This window comes from Nilaparvata lugens, chromosome 3 (genome assembly GCF_014356525.2).
Source record: "Nilaparvata lugens isolate BPH chromosome 3, ASM1435652v1, whole genome shotgun sequence".
Lineage (NCBI taxonomy): Eukaryota > Metazoa > Arthropoda > Insecta > Hemiptera > Delphacidae > Nilaparvata > Nilaparvata lugens.
The window spans coordinates 76,479,597-76,503,135 of record NC_052506.1 but is presented as its reverse complement, the minus strand read 5'-3'; the positions used below and the strand labels follow the sequence as shown (position 1 = coordinate 76,503,135).

At 29.8% G+C, this 23,539-nt stretch overlaps 2 protein-coding genes across 21 annotated transcripts in view; both read right to left on the bottom strand.

Annotated features, from left to right (window-relative positions):
- The window catches only part of LOC111049647 (signal transducing adapter molecule 1), a 41,316-nt gene extending 31,483 nt beyond the window's left edge, over positions 1-9,833 (bottom strand). Inside the window, exons 1-7 of one of the 2 annotated variants that reach the window (XR_005570910.1) lie at positions 9,596-9,801; positions 7,404-7,564; positions 6,171-6,419; positions 4,940-5,012; positions 4,279-4,470; positions 3,511-3,627; positions 966-2,406 (exon numbers count right to left, since the gene is read on the bottom strand). Coding sequence is in view for 1 of the 2 variants with exons in the window: in XM_022335779.2 (XP_022191471.2) it covers positions 3,511-3,627; positions 4,279-4,470; positions 4,940-5,012; positions 6,171-6,419; positions 7,404-7,564; positions 9,596-9,635 (832 nt within the window). In the remaining variant the exon portion in view is untranslated. Of the gene's footprint in view, positions 1-965; positions 2,407-3,510; positions 3,628-4,278; positions 4,471-4,939; positions 5,013-6,170; positions 6,420-7,403; positions 7,565-9,595 lie in introns of both variants that reach the window. The other variant, XM_022335779.2, reaches the window with a different exon arrangement.
- A 2,144-nt stretch (positions 9,834-11,977) lies between these two features.
- LOC111049646 (MAP kinase-activating death domain protein) overlaps positions 11,978-23,539 on the bottom strand; it is a 79,367-nt gene continuing 67,805 nt past the window's right edge. For 15 of the 19 annotated variants that reach the window (XM_039424638.1, XM_039424639.1, XM_039424637.1 and 12 more), the window contains 4 exons: positions 19,716-19,788; positions 18,234-18,280; positions 17,089-17,229; positions 11,978-14,957 (listed from right to left, as the gene is read on the bottom strand). In XM_039424638.1, coding sequence (XP_039280572.1) covers positions 17,122-17,229; positions 18,234-18,280; positions 19,716-19,788 — 228 coding nt within the window. In that variant the 3' untranslated portion in view covers positions 11,978-14,957; positions 17,089-17,121. The remainder of the gene's footprint in view (positions 14,958-17,088; positions 17,230-18,233; positions 18,281-19,715; positions 19,789-23,539) is intronic. The other 4 variants (XM_039424640.1, XM_039424643.1, XM_039424651.1 and 1 more) reach the window with 1 other exon arrangement.

Sequence of the window (23,539 nt, the reverse complement as noted above, 5' to 3'; positions counted from 1 at the left end):
CAATAAAATTCTACTTTTTTGGATACATTGTTAAAACAGATGTTCTCAAGACTTTGAGCCTTGTCCATTATTCATCCTAGCAGCGACTCTATCTGCATAGAAGCAGGATTTTTCATTTATGATGCTCTCAGTATCTTATCTCGAACGTCTGCCACTAAGCAAACAAAGATCAGATAGCTGGAGTTGCGATGACATTACAACAATTCTCTGATGAGTTCTCAATCAATCAATAATCCTTTATTGTCAATTTGTTACATAAATTGTTGTAACAAACGTCAAAGATACAAATAAAATAAAAACAGTCAGAGGAATTAGTACTGAAATAACAGTTCTGAAATCTGCAAGTTGTGTGGTGAAACACAAATAGTTAATTGAAGATGATCCAAGGTTCATGAATGCGTATCTTGTATGTGTAACAATCATGACAAACATATTTATGCATTCATGCGTATCTTGTACGTGTAATGATCATGACAAACATATTTATACTATCAATATTGTTAGAAACCAAACAGTATTAACCCCCAATAACTTTAAATTCAAAAATATTGACAATAATTGTCACTGACAATTATTATTTAATGTTAATTTTTATTTATCAATGGTTGCATTTACATTTATGTTCTGTTAGAGCCCATTCCTGTTTCATATTATCCATCACGTAATTAGTGCTACAACTGGCGTTGACTTGTCACAATCAATATCCAAGAGCAAACATCTCTTTAATTGTACAATATTACTGATTAGACATGTAGTCAATTATCTTAGAAATATTTCTTAGAAATATATAGAAATATTTCTGAAAATATGCATTTTTGTGATTATCTATCACCCAACATGAAAACGTCCACAATATTCATTTACTACTGGTTCCCTGGTCATTCATAGCAAACACAAGAATCACGCAAGTAATGAACTCCCAACATATAGACGACACCTCACAAGTTATGCATATTTCTACTCACTGCCATAGTCATCTGGATCCTAGCTGGCAGACAACCACCTCCCTAAGGTAGTCCTCCATACTCCTGCATCTTTCCATTCATCCATGCCTTCTAGTCTCATCGTCATCTAGCTTTCCCATTAACCAACTGTGCGGTGTTTTTATTAGCAATAACTGGTCCGTCCCCAAGCTTCCTCATCCAATATTTCATAGAGTTTAAGCTCTATTCGTAGGGTAAGTCAAATTCATATTCTTTAATTATAAATATAAGATATTTTAATATCAGTTTTTCTTTCAAAGTATCAATGCTTTATTCAAATATATGGAGTTTATCCGATTCACTTGTGTTTGTGGTATATACGTCTAAATAAAACTCTTTCTGGGTGTGTTTACATTTCTCATAGAAAAGCTCAAGTCTTCGCGTTACAATAGCTAATCTTCTCTCGCATATTATGAAAATTCACACAATACTGTAGCTGATATTATTAATATAATATTCATCATCAATATTATTAATATAATATTCATCATCAATCGATGATTCAATATTTCCATTCATTCCGCTCTAGCAATATACATTCTAACAAAATTACTCTTGAATATACATTTAAAATGTATAAATTTGACTAACTAGAAACTATCTCGGTAGTTTCGAACTATACTTGAAAATTGCATTGTAAGATTTCAATGATATTAATAGATTTATATATAAAATAGATCCCTGTCACCAGGCGCAGGTATCTCGTCAAAATATATATTAATTTTCTGTATGTATACTAATTTATGAAATATTTTGAATATTTCAGCAATCGAAGTCTAAATAATTTGATTACATCAATCATCCTCTTCAGCTCTCATTTTATTATAAAATTTCTTCATCAGCTTTTCCGTTTCGAGTTTTATCTTAACAAACATCGTTTGTGCATTATCCATTTCTTTGTGAATTCCAGTTACCATCGTACATACGTTTTTCGTTTCATCAGAGGGATTTTGTTTATTGTACTCTTGCATAAGTTTAGCAGTTTCAAATTTGATTTTTGCCAACATCATTTCGGCGTTTTGGGTTTCTTTTAGGAACGCCATTCCAACTGCATCCACCCTCCTCCTTTCATCACAATTGTTTTGTCTATAATACTCCTGTTTTAGTTTTTCCGTTTCAAGTTTCATTTTCACTAAAAGCAATTCAGCGTTTTGCTTCTCGTTCAGAAAGTCAATATCTCTGCTATAAACCTTCTTTTCCTCATTAGGAATATCTTGTGACCTAGGAGCTTCGATCTTATTTTTCATTGATTTTGGCCTTTTTCTAGAAGGCAATGTTTTGGGCCTAGGTGAGCCAGGCATAGAACTAGCGGCTGCAGTAATATCTAACTGAGGGTGATGACTAATAACTTCTGCCATGGATGAAGTAGATTCAAGACTCACATCTATTTCTACGGCTTCAACAACTACCTCACTTTCCAGGCCTGTTTTGAGTAATAAGATAATCAATGTTTAATACCAATAAAAATCATAAAAAATGATTAGATTATTACTGAATTAAACATATTTTTCTAAACAAAAATAGAGCACCTGTTTCAGCGGTGATGATGAAAAGCAATGTACCTACAATACATGTATTCTAGGAAGTTCCTAGAGTACATACTCTATGTTTCTAGTAGAAACATTGGTAAAATTTAATGAGCTGATAATTTATTCCGTTGCATCAATTTACTCAAGAATTTAGAAAATTGTACTTTGTGAAAAGTAAGAAAAGCATTCAATTGTACAAAAGGAGCCTAAAATTTTCCTTTAAAAACATTGTGTACAACGATGCAACATAACTTTATCTACAATATGTTTGTCATAATGGACAATATAGTCAAGAACCAAATGAATTTCACACTAAAAAATAATTCACTGTTGTGTAAAATTTCCACTAAGAATGGGATTTCAAAAATATTAAATAATAGACATTCTCATAATAAAGGACAAATACTGAAACTACAGCTTACGGGGGTTCCGTACCCCCGGGAAGCAATTTTTCAACTTATGAATCATGTTCAGAGGAGTTGATTCAAATGGTCACCCTTCCAACAGCAGTAGAGGGCGCACGATTCTAAACTTTTTCAAGCGATAGCTTATCAGCGCGACCACTGAGTGAAACCGCTTCCCTATCTAAGATATCGATGTTATAATCATTTAGAATGAACTAACTATAGAAGATGAGAGCTGAACTGAAAGCCTGAGTTTTGAAGTTACTTCTCATAAAATAATTGATAAGCTTAATGTGCTGTGAAAGTAGCACTTTGGTCCCTAGATGCACTGTTACTATTGATTATTCTAAGTAAACATAAGAAATTGCAAAAATAAATGCTTAAATAAGTGATAAGAAATCATTTGAACACTGTAGTACTAGTAACAAAAAGTTGTAACGGTTTCAGACTAAAAGTTTTGACTTGAACGGTTGAAAAAACTGTGAAAATCACTAATGTAAATTAAACTATGATAGCCAATAGAAAACTCAGTTAATGAAACATACTACGTAAATACTTGTTATTGGTTCATATAATTTGATGCCAGTGACTTACTTGTATTTTCTGGTTCCACAGTTAGGTCATCTGTCACAAAGTTTGAGGGGAAAAGCCCTCTTCCCCTTTGATTGCAGCCCTCCCACCAACTGCTATCTGTGTCATCCAATACTTGAACTGCAATGAAAAATATATGCAATAACAACAACGAATAAAGTAATAAAGGTAAGACACTTCAATACACAAAAATATTATCAAGAATGACCACGATGATAATTTGAGGATAAATTACACATACGTTACATATAACACAGAATGGACCATCAAGATGTTTTCAATACGGTTTTACACAGTGAGTATAAATAGCCTAATTTGATCAAATATTTTGAATAAACAATCCACAAATAATTTCTTCAACGACTATTTCATGAATGGTATTTAATAGTACAGATATATTTTTTTATTAGAACTGATGTCTTTCTGAACCTACACTGAACAGTTTATGAACGAGTAATAGCTACATTCTTCCCCACACACAAGTTCAAGTCTCTTGTGGGATAATCTCTTTGTTGTTGTTTTTGTCGTCGTTAGTGTACTTTAACAATGAAATGTGTAGGCTAGTTTTGTATGGTTGCAACTGATTAAATAATATATAATTATTAGTAGTTGAATCTAAATTATTTCAAATGAAAAAATCACCTGTGGTCTATCCTGTGAGGATATGCTAACACTTAATTGATGTATTGTATTGTACATATTGATGTATTTGTGCGCTGGGTATGACAATAAATAACTATAGAATAAGTAAGATTTCCACAGTTTACTTACTGATTTCGCCTGCCGAAAACGTAAGCTCATTTTCTTCGGCTGCTTCGAAGTCATATAAAGCTCGCACTTTCCTTCCTTCAGTGCTTGTGTTTGAATTTGCCATACTTGGCGATGGATAGAGGCTTGAACTACTGCTCGGACCAGATTTAGTTACAGATGATATTGTTGTATCTTGTAAGCTCAATTCGATTGCTGCAAATGAGAATATTCACGTTGTAACAGTGGCATAAGAAAGCTGTGCTTACTTGTTTCAATTTCCATATTATAATAATTAGTTTAAAAGTTGTTTATCAAGAATTCACGAACAATTTACTTTCTAGTCTACTATTTCAAACTTTTTCCAGATGGAAATGCGGTAATGGGTTTGAATTGCAGATGAACATTTCAAAAATGACTGTTTAGAAATTCAACTATTCTATAGTATCTTTCATAACAATACCTTTTCATTACTGTGACGTTTGAGTTCGTACAATCTCTCAATTTACTTTAAAATATTTTAGATGATTGATTAAAAAATAAAAAACATTTTGAAGGTGGAGGATATCACATTCTTGAGATATTTCCCGATAATTTTGTATCATGCTCTTAATATTATTCCGATATACAATGTACTTGCCGCACAGAAATACTTCAATTATTTATTGGCAATACTGTATCTTACCTTTTGCAATATCTTCCACTTCTTTTTGACTAGATACAGCATTGGGATCCTTTAGCTGTGGGCTTTGTTTTGGCTGAAAAAAACGACAATTTCAATTTATCATAACATAGAAATTCGAAATTATCCTTCCAATGCACTTGACTATCATTTTTCATTGCTCGACATAATTGCTTAATAATTATTATTATAGAGATAATTATTTAGAAATCATATCCTATCGTATAAAACTGGTTCTTTTCTGCTATTTCAATTAATCAATTGAAATAATTTTTACTGTCTTATTCAAGAATATACATGATAATATGTATGTATATGATATAATTAGAAATTTTTATTAGTATATCTGAAGCTTGTGAACAATTACATATTAAGTATTTTGTACTAATAATATAAAATAATATTTCACAATGTATTTTACAGTAGATATTTCATAGATAAACATTTATCCGTTTTATTTAATAAGAGATAAAAAATAAGAGATAAGATATTGTTTGGAGGAGTACCATATGCTTTACATCTAAATGAAAGAAATAATTGAGTAAATGGATTTTTATGAAAATTGTATTGGATCGAGAAACTAAACTTCTAAAAGATTGCACAGAGAGTTCAATATTGTTGACAGACTCGATCCATGAAATTCATTACGACACTGAGATATCCAAATTCTATTATCATATTGTAATTGAACTTTTCAAAGAGAAACTTTCTAATTAAATTATACACTTTCCAAATAATTATTACTTGTGGCAAATAATAGAACGCTAGATACCTTTTTTATTTTTTATAGCGATACAAAACTTTAAAATAATTTTTAATAGTATGCTGGAAATTTCAATTTCTAGAACTTCAAAGAATTATGAACAGAAATTATTAGTTACAAGAAGTGATACCTTCAAATCACACAATTGAGAAAAATCACCTTTACAGGGATTTAATAGCATTTTTCTCGAAGTAACTCAAATTGCACGAATTTTCATGTAAGTTATCATGTTTTCACATGAATTACATATTTTATTGCATATTCATATCGCAGCTTGTTACAGAGAGATACTACCGTATAAAAAATTGGAGGTAATAAAAATGAAACGCATTATCAATGATTTAAAAATTTTAGAATTTGATTCAAACCAGATTAATAATTGAGTTTCTGTAACTGATGAATGAAATAGAAATTGATTATTGAGAAGATGATATATAAGAATCACCAATTGATAAAGAAGCTTTGATTTACCTTTGATTCATCGACATGAGAGAAATCGACGCCCTCCTTCACCAGCTTAGCATATAAAGAAGGAATAAGAGTTAATTGGGTGTCATTTTTGAATTCTCCTTCAGCCCATTTTTTGAGAAGACTTTTAAACTTTTCAGCAATTTTCGGCTGGCTTTTACCGACCAACTTCTTAAACTCGGCTTCAAACTCTCTTGACGCCACCTCCAAGTGAAATGGTTTTCCACAGTTGTTCACGCACGCATCTAGCAGCTACAAAAAAGTAAAACAGATACGTATCAGAATAGAAGTGAATTATAGTAATATTAGTACATGCCGTATATTAATGTAATGAATATAATAATGCGTGGTCTAGTGGATAGTGCTTGCATAGCAGCCTAGAGATCCCGGATTCAAACCAGCTCACTACCAAATTTTTTGACCTGATAAACTCCCGTGTTATCGGATGGGCACGTTAAATTGTCGGTTCCGGCTAAAGTATGACAGTAGTGAGGCCCATTGACGACAAGGGATCCCTTCCCGCAAGAGACTCCCCACCAGCAAAATCCATACGAATTTACTTTTAATGCAGTTGTAAGGAACTGACAACGCTAAAATTAAATGAAAAATTATACTGCTTAAATTGAACGTTTCTTTAATAAAAACTTGAACATTAATAACCAATTATAAACAAGATAACAAACTTTTTCTAAAAGTATACGATATGGATAACTTTCAAAATTCAGCACGTGCTATTTGTGTGATTTTTCTTTAGGCTACATATATTATATTAAATTACTTGTTGAGTAGATGAGATTAAGATTATATAGCCTGGTTATACATTTATATTTCAACTAGAGATTTTAAAAAAACTTAAAAAGTACAATATACTTATTTTTATTGAAGTAACCATTGGTGACTATTACTATTTCAAATGTACAACTCTTCATTCAGAATGGAAAAGAGGATGGCGTTCACATGAGACTGTCTTCATAAATAAATAATTACAGTAGGCCTAATGATTCTCGACTTCAATACAATGGGGTTGACCACTGAGCCAAGCTATTACTTATGTTAAACAGTTGTGATCATGTTTCATCACAATAATGAAATTGTTTAATTTGAAGAGTATCTTCTTGAGAAAACTCAATAGGTATGTCATAATTGCTTTTATAAATAAAACATGATGAAATGCGATTTACAAATAATATTCTTGAAAATCAATGAATCTATATGTATGATAAGTTGATAACTTACAGAAAGAGCTTGCATGACAATATGAGGGTCCTGGTGATTCAAGCGTTTGAAAATAGCCCTCAAGTATTCCTTTGAATTTTGAGGCGATTCCTGAATTTTGTCGCAAATTTCCATGATAACACTCCATTCTTCAGATACATTCTTTTCATTTGTAGCTTTTTCTAAAAAAAGAGTTTCAACATCATAATTTGATTGATGGTTGAGATACTATTAAAGCCATTTGCCTATTATCAACGGAAATAATTTTGGACAAGACAAAAATTAGTATACCTATAAAAATGAAGTGAGCCTCAATTTTGAAAAGAAGAGATGCTTTGTACTTTAATCTTTCCACTGCTTCAATAAAAATTAAAAGATAATATTTCTATTAATGGATATCTTACAGACATCCTTAACTGTTTCAAAGTAACCAGAAGTTTTCAACTTCTGATGTATGGTCTCAGGCGACAAAGGAATTCTACATTGAACACCCACGAGTTCAAAGTATATGTGACTGTGTAACTATGTAACTGTAACTATGTAACTGAGAAAAAACATGCCTATAGATTTTCTATGTCACTGTATTGTTCTAGGTGATTATCATAATCATGCATATTATATGGTGTTAAATCTGAATAAAAATCTTTGGCTGCATTTGTCAAAATATTGGGATTGAACATGAAGTTGGACCAAGTCGATTTGTAACAATCAATATTCTTCTTTTGTCAAAACATTGGTTGGAGTTGGACCATTCTCTTTTGAAATTTAAATTCGTTAACAAGTATGTATATCTTCAATCTATTTTTTAACCAACTATTATTTATTCTAAAGAACTTTACATTCTAATCAAGAGTACTTATCTATAAATTTTGGAGCAAGTCAATAATTTTTCAAGTCAGATTTTCTGACAATATTGGAATAAAAACTTATAATAGGTACCGGTATATCTTTTAAAATTCTATATCAAATCAAAGTAGGTATCCTATAACCTGCAATACTAATAGCAAAAAGTGAGAGATACCTGCAATTTAGTAACAAGCATGATCTGATTTAAAATTTTACAAACAGTAAAAAAGATGCAGGTGACTATGTTGTAGGTATGTAGCCTATGAAAGTGTATTTTTGCTACTGTATTGTGTGCTGTACAAGATTACTAAAAACATGGAAATGAAAGTTTGCAACATGGAATTGACAGAATTTTAGACGAAAATGCTTTTTACGATATCTTCAAATCAATAGAAGGCATAAACATTTTTATAAACACCTCTAATTACAACTGAGTGCCTAATTAATTGACTATAAAACTATTTTTAACCTCTCATTGGAGTATTCAGTAGGTACCTAGATGAGGGGAACTAAATTCACTTATGACTTCGCTAATTTGAGGAGGAAAAATGAAGTGGCTGCCGGTAGCCTAATAACAGCTTACGTAATAAAGTGCAAATACCTAGATTTTCAACATTGTTTATTACCGTACTTTTTCTATAACATTTGCCTATTTAGTTACTAACATTTAGTACAACCTTAGCTTGAAAGTGTATTGCAATAAGATTTTTTGAAATTTGAAAGATCTATAGTTTCAAGTTGTATTATAACTTGTATTGAAACTTGAATAGCGCCTCTTCATGCTTCTCTACAGAGTAGACTAAATAAAGAATAGGGCTACCTTTTAAATACTAAAACTTCTCAAGCACGTCTAATAAAAGAAATAACAAAATTGATTGTTGATTATTAACTTGATAAACATTGCCTAAACAATTGCAAGTATTATGAAAGGTTCAAAGTTTAACCAACAAACATTCTTATTGGTTTGTTGAAAAGTTTAGAATGCATTTTTGTTCTATGAATCATCTAGAAAGACTAGAGCTTCTAGACTATAACATTTTAAAATGTAATGATAAGATGATTCAATGTTGAAAATAATGAGTTTTTAACAAGGTGAGGTAAGCTTGCTTTATTAGTAGGATAGGTAATAACTTAACATGATTCATCAGGATACTATAATAAATATTTATTTAGTATTTATTTGTGTGGAAAGAAATTTAATATCAACAATGTCCCTTATACAGCAGGTAATTAATATCGACTTTAGTTAGAATAATAATTTGCTTTTGAGTTTTGAAAAATTAGTATTAGTCAACCAGCTGAGAGCTGTCGACATGACAGTTCATTTTTAGTGTAAGCTAGGTTACAAGTTAAAGGTAAAGACTCACCAACATCAGTTTCAAATGGAGAAGCTGAAAAAATTCCCATACTTTCTTAAAATTAGAACATAAATATCATAACCAAAAGGTAAAAATGTTAAATTCAAAATTGATTGTAAGCGAAACTAATTAATAATACAATCACATCACACAAAGGCATACAAACACAATAAAATTTTATCACCACCACACTACCAACGAAGGGTAGAAAAGTTAGAGCAAGAGCAACTGTTGTTGCGATGCTACCGCATTCTACTAAACGATTCTCTGTTTAGTACACTCTATACAGATTATTTCTAAAGTGAATCAATTGATTCTACGTAGTGGAAGTTGACAAAATTTAGTTTCCTCGTAATCAAACCTTGATACAGAGCTACAAGTTAGAACTCTTTCAACTATATGATATAGTGAATTTCATTTTTTTATTTTATTCTTTTTTAAATGAACCATCGTGATGGACCTCTGATGGGCCCTTCATTTACAATGATTCTCCAAAAAGGGTATAATTTCAGTGCCGCCTATCTAAATTATAGGTGAGATCCTGATCAACATTCATTGGTTTGCTATATGTTTCTGACAATAATGCAAAAGATAATGTCATGATTTTTTATCTCAATACCGTTGTCATTTTTTTTTTTGTAAGCTATGAAGAGGTACAAAAATATGGAATCTTGCATAAAGATTCAAAATTTACTGAATACGGTTGTGTAGTTCTATTTATCAATATTAAGTTAATTCTAATCATAATAATCCAACCAAATTAAGCTAGTTTGTGAAAAAAACGTTTGTATTAGATGAAATCTTTTCATTTTTCAAATTCAAACGATTTCCCTCAAAACAACAAAGATGACAAACCATAAATTCACTGACTGGTTTTGTAGTCTAGAAGTAGTGTGTGGGACTTGTGGATGAAAAGAAGTTGTCTGCACTAACCACAACCTCCTCAATAGCATATCCAGGAAATGCATGGAGAGGGGGATGTCCAAAACACCATTCAACCACCTATAATAGGGACCTAAAGCTGCGTTTAAACCAAAGTTATTAACAAAATGTTAATAACCTTATCCATAAAGATTCTATTAGATTGAACATAACTTATCATACACATGATGATCGTATGTGTTTTATCAAGTTTCGTTCAATCCAATAGAATCTATATGGATTGAGTTATCAACATTTTGTTAATAACTTTGGTGTGAACGCGGCTTGAGCTTGTGCCTGAGCTTACAAAAAAATAAGTAAATACTGTAGTTACCATATTTGGTGGATAAACCCAAGGAGGATATAGATTAACTAAACTGTTTACTATGGTGCTTTTTAGATTAACTGCTAACTACTTTTAGATTATAATTTTTAAAAGTAATGGATCAGGCGATTTCTTTTTCAACCAAAAATTTTTATTAACAAATTTTATTGGCTCTATACGAAAATAATAATATAATAAACAATATAATTCACCTTTAGGCTGGCCACTAACGGTAGAACATGCATGATACACAGTCGCCATACATTGTTGTATCATCGCAGCTGTGATCACAGAAAAACGCTTATTTATTGAGTTTATTTTTTATTGTATCTCAGATTTTTTCTTCGCTGCTCTATTTGAGATTAATTAAATTATTTCTCTATCATCATAATTTGTAATTTTCCAGTGGTTTATTTATTGTTATTGGTTGTTTATTTTATGTTGGAAGCCTGTCGCTGATGATGAACATTGTGTATGTGCATGATAAACATGCATGTTCTACCGTTAGTGGCCGGTCTAATAGGCTATGGTTAGCCTATATAAAATTTGAGCGCTCACATACAATGTAATAATAGTAAATGAATGTTCTTCTCTTGGGTTGATTCATCAATTTGTTACTTGATTTTTGCGATTTTAAGCAACTTGCTTGGCAACTGATTATTATTCTTCATTATATAGGATATCCTGCTTCCTGCTCCAGCTCAGCAAATCAATTTCACTTTTTAGCTGAGTTTTCAACTTCAAGATTATCCATGTAATTTGAACAGAGTAATAAATAATAATTATATTTTCCAAATAATTTTGAATTATAAATGTTTATAGTTGCCGACTGAATTTGATAGGAATTAAATAATTTTCAGCATAGAACTATAAAACTAGATTTAATCTATTTGTCTCATCCATATGCCCTTGCAAAGCAGAGGTTACACCTGCTCGATGCTAGCGTATCCTATAAAAGATCTCTGACTTTTGCATAAATAATATATTGGATATGCATGATGTTGGTAAGTACAAAACATTATTAAATTGATTAGTTATGTTTTGAAGTGCAGAAAAATCACGGTGTATGTGAAAATAAATTGTGTTTCAACACAAGGCCACAAAACTTGTGATAGGTAGGTCTACCTTAAATAATCTGAAACTAGTTTTCTTCTCATTTCAATTTATATTTATCAATTTATTATACATATTCACTTTGAAAAAACAACAAGGTAACAACTTTGGTAATTTACATTATTTTCTCTCCAAGAAAAACACATATCTTATTACTACTACCCATCAAACATTGAAGTTCATAAAATTATTTAACATATCTAATTGAAAAGTGCAACTTCCAATTACATTTTTGATATCAAACGCGCATAATATATCAAAATGACCACAAATTTACATTATTATTATTAATAAACTATGATTCCATTGACACTCTTCACGATTATTTTCATTGACAATTTTTCATGAAATTATGATACACAGATGAGAAAATTATTATCAACATTTGAGATTCATAATCAACGTTTTAAACATTTTACTACACAAATTATACATGAGTAGCCTACCTACTGTAATTGTATTGCTTCAGATTGCAGTGAAAACATCAAGGAATTTATAGCATTAGGCAGTCACATGAAAGGTTTCACACTAAATTTTCATGGAATGCAACCATGGAATTCAAGTGATATGAAATTATTTGAGTTCAATGTAAAAAAATGTTTAGTAGTTGCCGTACTACTAAAGCCAAATCAGTCAGTCATAACTTACTGTGTGATATGATTTAATGAGCATGAGGAATAGTAAAATATATAATAATTACAGTATTATAATAATGATTTTTTTTTAAAGTTGAGACTGCATTAAAATTACAATAAACAACAGAGAAAACGGCTCTTGATGTGCCAAACCTAAGATTTAAAATTTATTGAGAAATCGGTCTAATTACTGTACAATAAATATATTCATCATACTAAGATTCCTGGTATTTTCAAGTAAAACGAGTTTATGAAATCTTGAAAAAAGTAGTTAGCCTAAAGAATTTATTCAGTATAACGAATTTGAAGGAATGAAACCATAAATAAAATCAATGGGACCTTTTTCTTAACTCACCCTATAGAGTTTAATCGCTAACAATTGGAAGATGGTGTGAGTTACTTCAATAAACTTTCCAAGTTGATCTTGACTTGCGAAAATTATATATATATTTTTAAATTCTCACTTCTTAAATACCTATTGTTAATTCTTAGCATGAACTGAAAGAACGATGTACGTATAACTTAATTGTGTGAAACATAAACTATATTAGTATCAAGATATTCTGTGTAATGATTCTTCACTTGATATATCACATTGATTTATTCCTAAAGTACTAATAACCAACTACGAATAGAAAGATACATGAAGATAAAGATAATATCATACTTATTCGTTGGACATTTACTGCAATTTTATTAGCACTTTAGGTACAATATAAATAATTGAATATGTTATTTATTTTTCAACAGATTATACAGAGATCTTGCAAAATTCACAAAGTTCTTTGAGTTGTAATATTTTCATGAAGTTTCCATTAATGATTTCATGGAATGTATTTTCAATAAATAAATTCCTTATGGTTGACAATTATTCATTGATAAATAATGAGTATTTTATTTCCTTGTTTATGCTAAATCAGTATTTGATACATTTGTTTTTGTTGACATGTTATTTAGTTTCGCTGTCGTGGCGTACATTATAATATATTACAGCTAGATTCTATCCACTAATGACGATCATTACTAGTTACATTTGAATGTTTACGTTTAGCTAGATGTAGCCTTACGGGTTTGATTCTATACAAGTTATAAACAATGAGAAGGCTATATTGTCATTCACATGATAATCAACAACACGAACATTTATTAGGGTTGAGATATGGTCTTTTTCAGTATGCATCTAACAAAAGGCGTTTATTTTTACATTTAGAGATAGCTAGTAATTGTACTCTATCACTTTTTATAATCCACTACATATTTATTCTGTAGAGACCATTATAATACATTTGAATTATTATGAATCTTATGAGACACATTAGCCTACATATTAGGGAAAGGCATTAGGATTACAGTCGTTATGAGTAGGCCTACAGTGAGAATGACTTTATGATACGTTTTGTAGTTTAAAAATTATTCCTGCATCAATGAAAAAGGTAACTTGAAAAAGCAAATATGCATACAAAGAATTTACAATCCACACTGAATTACTTCGTCACACGGGCTCATTCCTATCCAGAATTCATTGAAATTCTCGTGTATTTCGAATAAAACACATTCATAAAGCAATATAATGTTTTCGTTACAAACAAAACAGTGAATTTTCGAATACCTTATATTATTCAAAAAGAGCTTCAACACTATCCTGATGTATCAATTGCTTGTCACAAAGTGATTCTCACTGTATTCGAATTATAAAAAAAACTAAACGAGAAATCTGAAATTTTAAATTACAGAATTGTTTTGAGTAAACTGATCAAAATTGTAAAATCTACAAAACAAGTGTAAGATTTGAATAGCAGGAGACATGCTGCACAAGAATATTACACTTGTGAAGCAAGCCTACACTAATGTGAGATAAAACTAGATTGTTAATTGAATGGAAGAAACCTATTGCAAACTGCATTTCAGTTAAAATCAATCAATTAGTGATCAATACAACAACACTCGATAATCAATTTTCAAACAAATTGATCAACTGACTCAAATTTATGCTTTATTCGAACATGTAAAATATATTTCTATTACATTTCTAGTTGTAAAAAAGAAGGCCTGGGAAAATCAAATTGAATTTCAAATAAAGTGATCTACTTATTAATAACTATAATATAGTCTAATTTATACAAATTCAAAGTTGTAGAGTTACAACAATTATTTTACAAGCTACCTAAATAAATAGTTAGGGCAAGTAGGCAATATTCGTCTATGCTAAGAAAATATTTTCACCATGTAAGTGTGAAATGTGACTTATTTAGTTGAGATAGTTGATGAACGGTCGTCAGTGAGCCTGCTGAGTTCTACTCTGCAAGATGCGTTTCTGCTCCTGGCCAGCTGCCACGTAAGAGAACACACACAACACTGCGTAGCAGATCTGGTCAGCCTGTCAAAAACATACCAACAAATCAATCAAATCATATTCCACATCTAGATAGGATACTTCATCAATCATTGGAATAAATTCTTTCATAATTATAACTCAATTGAAAAAAAATCATAATTCATCCTTCAAGTATCCGTTTTGAAAGAAAACGAACTGTTACAGCAACACAAACTGATAAAGGAATGGCACAGAACATACATTAAAAATGTCAATCGGTTCTGATCTAAAATTTAAACAGAACAAGAAAAATCTATTAATCTTCAATCAACAATAGGCTACATAATCATCAGAGATTATATTTCAATGATGTACTTATTGCCTGAATCAATAAAGATGATAATAATAATGATTTAATTACGATAAATATAATATTTAAAATTAGATTGATTGTAGATCTAACAAGATCTGAGGGGATGACAATTGAATTTTCATTAAACTATCAGCAGATTTGATACTACACGTACGTGTTATTATAATATGATGAAGCTTTATATTATATTTTTTTCAATAAGGAAATATGATCCATTGCTTTCATTTTAAGAATTATGTCAATAAATAAATTAATTAATTTATATATAGAATGAGAAAAATCTACCAACTGTAATATTATGTACGTACAAATTTCAATCATAAAATCATACCTAGATGTATATCTTTGAAATAGAAATAATTTTTGTCTACAATACTTAAAGAGTCTTGTCCAAAACGTATTATTAGAGGGTTATACCTTTCTACCTTCCTAGTAGTAGGTCATTTTAGAATTAAGATTGTTATATTGAAAAACTAAAAAAACTACTTTTTTGCTACTAAGGTTAATCCCCACATAAGTCCTTCACTTGGGTAATGGTGTTCAAAGAAAAACCAAGAATACCGTATCAAAATGAGCTAGTTAATCTTTGAGTGATTGGCATTTTTTTTAAATCTTGCAAATTATAATTACAATACAAAATTACTGACAGCTTATTCTAATTTTCAAATTGAAATTCTTGGAAAAGTGGTGAAAATTTGTGGTGAAATGAGTAAAAAACGCCAAGGATTTAGCCATAAGGTATCGATTGGCTCTGAAATTCTAACTTCTTTAATTTGTGGAAAATTATATTAAATAGCTAAAGTAATAAATTATATAAAATAAGAAACCAATAACTTACAACCAAAAATACGAATGTTCACCATAGAGTACCGTACCTACTGAATGTGTAATATTAGCAAAGATATATTTAAAGATACATTTTTCAAATTCACCAGAATTAATCAGTATTCAAAGCTATACAAAATGCTTGGACAGGAAATTATTTGTTCTTTTGGCACTGAATTTTTATGATAGAAATGAATTGGGCTATAGCAATTATTGCTGTTTTACTTCTACAATTAAAAAAGAGAAATAGCTTAGATAAATAGATATAGCATGATATCCAGTTCAGTTATTATTATTATTATTATTACTATAATGGCGTATGGCTTTCAATGGTGGGGAGACCCAAGTTCCACCTCCTTGCCGCATAAGTATAAGGTTCCCTAATAGGAAACATTGGGAAACCGGACATTAAGGTTATAGTGAGTACAATACTTTAAATTTAAACTTTTCACTTTTAAATAAAGTTATTATATTATGATCAAACAGAATTTCACCAAATAAAATAAATTGGAGAACGTTACAATGAGAAAGATAAACACTAATTGACTATTTGGTTATATCCTAAAAGTTAAGAGGATATCAACACAAAGTTTCTTACAGTACATACGATTTTCCAAACAGTAACATGGTTAAAAATAACCAGTGATTTAAAATTATTATACCTAATTTATTACTGTAGGTATTCAAAATTTTGAATTATTTATAGGTAGTAATCATGTAATAAATAATAGTAATTTTGAATAATAATAGATAATTAAGTTTGTTATATCATTTTTTAATATAATAAGAAATGTACTGGGATAGTTTGTTATAGAACATAATGAGACATTCCTACATCAACAAATAAACAAACAACAATGACAAACATTACAATACTATAATACGGTAATATTCTAAAGCGATATTGCAAGTTCACTCTCCACAAGCAAATAATCTAAAAAAATGTGATGAATTTTGTGATCGAAAGTGAAAAATGAAAATAAAAATAAATGAAACCTGGTTGAAAGCATGCAACAGATGTAGATGACATCAAGATTCATTTTCAGTCTGAGTTGCTTGTTCGGGTGACGCCGACATCATTTTCATTTCATATTTAACAGAAATGATCCTATGTATCTGTAAGCACAGCTCAGGCCCCTACAACAAACATGCAACAAACTACAAAACAAGTACAGTACTGTACCGAACAGATTATCACTTCTCTTAGTTTCATAGCTGCATGCTCCTTAAGAAAACATTGACTAGATTTTCATTCATAAAACGAAACATTAATTTGATGCATTAAACAAAATCCATGAAATTTATGATGTGGTGGATAATAAAAAAACATTAAAATGATAGAGATTCAATTATTTATCGAGTTTCAATTTCACAACAGTAATTACAAGTTTAACGGACAGACGCTTCAAGGCAAATGATGCTTTATTCAGCGACTTATCTTCATCATAAGTGATTTTCGATCAGTACTTATTTGATTAGTAACAAATAGAAATAGTTCTAGATAGGATGAAAGCTATAGAGAAATTAAATGAATTACAGTAGAATAGAAGATCAAAAAGTTAGTTGAGTTAAGAAGTGAAATTTCCTCTGTTGAGAAATTCATACTATGCTAAATTGTAACACGATGATTCTAATAATAGAATGATGCAAACAAAACGTGAAGTTAAGCATACTTTTTTAATAAAAACAATATCAATGCAATTAGAAGTATCTTGATTGAGTTTTTCAAAATTGAAAAATGACTATAGCATAATCAACACAGAAAAACATAAAAATGAATAATAATAAAATAATAAAAAACATGAACTGCGAGTTTGAAAAAGCAAAAAATACTATTATTATTAATTTTGGGACAAATGTCAGTACAGCCACTCCAATCAAGGAAATAATTTTCTCCAACCCTACCATGAAATGTTGAAGGCAGGTAGGTAGAAAAACAAAAGAAAATTTCAACAGACACTACACAAATTAAAACAGGTAATTGAACACAGTAAAGGATCATCGAAAATTTAATTAATTCCTTAACAATTTTTAAAATTGAAGCGAATTTTCAACTTATAATGGTAAAAATAACATATATATAATATTAGTAAGATTTTTCATCCAGACAAATAACATGCATTTATTATATTGATTATTACCATTGAAGATTTATACTGCCTTTGGATGACTTGCCGTGTTTTTGGATCTGAAACACAATTATAACAATTGAACAATGTTAACATTCCAATATACAATATTTGATGCCGGTTGCAGAAAAGCCGGTTAAATTTTAATCCTGATTAATTTCACGATAACCAATCAGAGAAGGCTTTTTCTTCTTTCCAAAGAGCCTTCACTGATTGGTTCTCGTGAAATTAATCAGGATTAAAATTTAACCGGCTTTTCTGCAACAGGCACTTAGATAGTAAAAAACGTACCAGTATTTTCTCATTAATTTTCAAACTTATGTGCAACACTCTAATATATTCAATAATAACTAGGGATTACCTTACATTATCACAGTTGGAAAAACAATTGAAGCTATTTAATGCCATGTATTAACTTAAACTAGATTCATATCACATTTATCACATGCATTAAAAGCAGTACTGATTATATATTCTTTAAAAAATTCGAGCTGTAACAAACAATGAATATTTTACTTTGGATTTAAGGTTTGACTGCTCTAGTTATAAAAATATATATGACTAAATCAATGGTAACTTTTGGATATATCAATAAATTAGTCCGTTTAGCTTGAATAAGGATTTTGAATAAAATTAATCTTCATAAATAATTAAGAATTTTAATAGGGCTACTTTAATGTTTAATATTATAGAAAATTACTAGTATCCTTTTTATATAAATTTAAAATAAGCCAGCTGCTAAGGAAAATAATTTTTTTAATGTATGAATTCAGGGCTACTTTCTTGTATTTATAAAATAGAATTATAGTACACTTTGAAAACAAATAAAATATTAAAAAACAAGAATACAAATTGTAACGTAACTACTAGTTTCGTTATGAAAACCTGACGATGATGGTGTGATCACCGAAACTAGTAGTTGCGTTACAATTTGTATTCTTGTTTTTTTAATTTCAGGTTTTCATAACTTGACGATGGTGTGATCACCGAAACTAGTAGTTACGTTACAATTTGTATTCTTGTTTTTTAATTTCAGGTTTTCATAACTTGACGACGGTGTGATCACCGAAACTAGTAGTTGCGTTACAATTTGTATTCTTGTTTTTTAATTTTTCATTTATTTTTAAAGGGTACTATAATTCTATTTTATAAAATATTATATGTTTATCGAAAAATAATAATTCATTTTAACACTTGAAAATAGCATGAGTGTTTGAAACTAGTTCGTGTGTATATGAAAAATATAAAGATGGTTCTGGTAATTTTCGAAAAATATGTTTACAGTTCAAATATGAAGATTTAGGATAAAATAAATTACCGAATCATTTTAAACATAAAATAAAAAATAATGCTTAATAAAACCAAATAATTTATAAACCTAAAAAAATAATACTGTATACTAAAAATCAATAGTTTATTTTGTCACTTTGAATGATGAAAGGCAAAAGAGATAAAATATTTTTCAAGTTCATTATCATGGAAGTAGGTACTCACTATATTCTTCTAAAACGAAGATTACACCTTTCTGCGTGAAACATTTCCTAATGTGATCCAGCTTCACAAACCACTGAAAAAATAGTTTTAAAGTTAGCCAGCAAGTATTTTATCACATCATGATCTCATTTTAAGGTATATATTTATTTGTGGAAAAAGTATAATCTAATAAATTGTGAATATCAAATATATCCTTGTATAAAAATAATTCAATTCAAGAGAATATGTAGCAAGATAATTTACAAGATGAAACAAATTTATAACTAGCAAAGTTGCTAATCAGAGCTTGAATCAGTAATGGGTTATATGATTGTACGTCAAATTAGGTACCTAGATGATAGCCTACTATTTTTCCAATAATCAATACATCGGGAATGAGAAGAATTGTGAATTTGGGAATAATCAAACAATTCTATAGAGTTGAAACTGAATTTGTTCGAATGAGGTTGAGAGACGTATTTCGCAATAAATTCATGAAGTGAAGGTCTAATGAAAAGTGATGTTTGAAATAGGTACAAATAAGTTAAAGTTTAATTTTTTCTCCAAGTCTTATAAGTGAACCTGATTGAAACAAATAATTATAAGAGAAGTCAATAAGAAAATCATTCAAAGATAATGTATTCTCCTTACTAAAAATTTGCCTTATAGGTCACAATTGTGACCTATATTCACAATTATATATATTCACAATTGTGAATATGGTATATTGTTGCCTGATACATAACAACAATAATTATTGTCTGAATATTTTTACAGTAATTTCTCAAGAAGACACCCAAATATAGATCTGTCAAAAATCTGCAGGTGATTTTTTATTATGATTAGTTTGTCTTGGAAACAAATCAAGTGTCATGAAATAGAACTCTTATTATTTATTGATGTTAATGCATCTGAGAAACGCTACAGGAATACAAAATCTTATATAGGTATTACTCTGGCTGATAAATTCATAAATTTTCATTTTATGTCAAGTTCTATTTTACCTAAGTTATTTCATGGCAAACATACATACTCTACAATACAGGAGTGGGTAACGGCAAATGGAATTAGTAACGGCACACATTTTCAGTCAAAAGCAAAACTAGGTAGAAATTGAAGCTGAATATGTATGAATGGGCTCAAAAATCAAACACATCACACAATGTAAAATCATTCCTACATTTCAAATCCACATAAGGGAATGTCTAGAGGAAAAATGACGACAGAATTGGGGAAATGGATAGCCTAAGCCGAAATTGGGATCGTTAGATAGTTGAATTCCTAATCAAATCATGCTACAATATTAGGGAGTCGTGATTGAAAAATGTCTGTTTACACAATAAGTTATTATGCACTTGGCGATTATGTATATTATAAGCTGAAAAAAATGCAACATTGAATTGAGGAATGAGCTGAGGCCACTGGCAAAGATTTTGTCGACCACTCCTGTTATTCAAGTTCTTTGCAAAGATATAGCTACGGTACCTATTCGAAAACACATTTGTCAATCAAGTGAGTAAGCTAGACAACTATTCTAAAATGAATCTACATTATAAGCATTTATTTGATTCCAAGACCAATTGGCTAATTTTATAAGAGTTTAATGAGGATTGACCTGAAAATAATTTACTTGGGGCGTCTCTATCTATAATCTTCAAATTTAAGATCATGTGGATCTATCATATCATTAAAATTTATAGTTTCATCAAGGCTATCTATTAAATATATTTTTAGATTATTATTTGAATTGATATAGATTGTAGAAGATTTATGTTAATAGTTAAAATATTAAATCATACGTGGAAAATTTTAGACGAACAGGAAAAGGATACTCCAATCGACTTTTTTTATTAATAATTATCACAATATCAACTTCTCAACTACACAAAAATTGACAATTTCTTAGTCTTTCTCATTCAATCCAATAGATTTCATTATTGGTAGCCTTGATTGAATCAAAGAATGGAATAACCCTCATTCCTATTGTTTATACTTAATTATATTGAAAGTCAGAGTTGCATTATTCAAGCTGTTTGGGATTTGTTGAATGGAGTCAATGATTTAGAAGACTCTTGGAGCTCGCATTATCACTTGAATGTTACGTGGATGATAGCTAGGACCTTACCCAATTTATTGAACGTTAAGAGCATTTGACGACGAGTTCAAAGGAGGGATCACACTCTCTATTACAAACGTCTACCGGAATCATAAAAGTCAATTGATTTCATGTCAGTTGTCTCTACAATCTACAGTTGAACTGACTGAACAATTTAGCTGTAATACGTTTCGATCTTATACTTGTTTTTTGAAATACTTCGTCGGATCAACGGATTAGCGACAATAATATTATCAATCAAAGCTCCGTATTTTTCCATCGACAAATTGAGATATAGGTTAATTCATTAAAAAGAAAACTGTACATGAGCTATTGAAGGAAATGCAAAAAAGTTTATTACTATTCAATTATCATTCATTTCCTTTCCTCCAAAAATGAATACATACAACTCATGAGCGAATAATGCAACTTTGAACTTTTCACCTCTTAACCTAGTTACTAATCCAAAAACTAAACTTCAAATTTAAAATGTAACAGTACTCCAAACACAGTTTTACTATTAATAGAATTTGATATATTAATGACAGTCTATTATCAACTACAAAATGCTTAAACTAGTTGAATAAATCGTCAAATGACAATCATGCAAATCAGCAGTTGATTTCTAGCATCCGGCCGTGCACTCAAGCAATTATTGGGTCAACTAAAAGCAACGTGAAGTGAGATTTGGTGACTGAATGAGTGATGACATCTATATCTACAATCCTAAGCTATTCAGTGAACAGTTCAACCGTGAGTCATCTACGTTTGAGGCAGACTAATCACTTCGAACATAATCTTGATCATTTACATTACTCATTTTCTCGCTCCTCTTCCTGAAACTCATGTGGAATTTAAACATAACATTGAGAGAAATAGTTTATATTCATTGGTTATTCGAAAAAAACATCAGTGTAAACAATATTGTAGATGTATGTTATTGATTAAAACTCGTTTGATGTGGAAGGAATAAATAGCAAATATTTTCAATATCTACACCAATATAATTGAATCATGGATAGAATACTTATAAGAATATGATAACGGTTTGCTAATACTTTCCAATAATGACATTTGAAAACGATGATCAATTATTTCATTATTCATCAAATGAATCAAGTAGGACTTTAAATGAATTAATTTCTATTCAATTAACCAGACTCTGCTATGTAATCAAAAGGTAGTGAGATAAATAATAGCCACTTTGTGTATGAATTTATACAGCTCAGTGATCACTAAACAAACAGTAAAGAGATTTCAGGTCACAACTGATGATATTTTGTGTTGAATCCCGTATCAAAAAACACTTACACATATAAAACTAGGTTGACATCCAACCAATGGGTTGTCTCTCTTCGTAATATAGGCTACTATTGGAGAATGTATTATTGTATCGATTACACTTATATTAAAAACGGTTCTACACTATTGTTAGTTATTGGAGAAAGAATACGAACTCTGTCTTAAAATAAAGTTCTCATGGAAATATTGAATTAGGCCTTTAAGATAAGTATAAAATGATATTTATGGTGTACGATTTTCTGTTGGTATATATATTTTTATAGTAGTATTGAAGAGACTTGAAATGTTTGTCAAAAGTTTGTTGACAAACTTGAACAAACTTAATTAAAGATTATAGCAGTATTTTTGAAAAGTAGTATGTAGATGGGAAGTAATCCTAATTGAGGGAGAGAGTTGATTGCTGTCAATAAATCGTCATGATGAGATCGTGTGAATGAAAACAGATAGG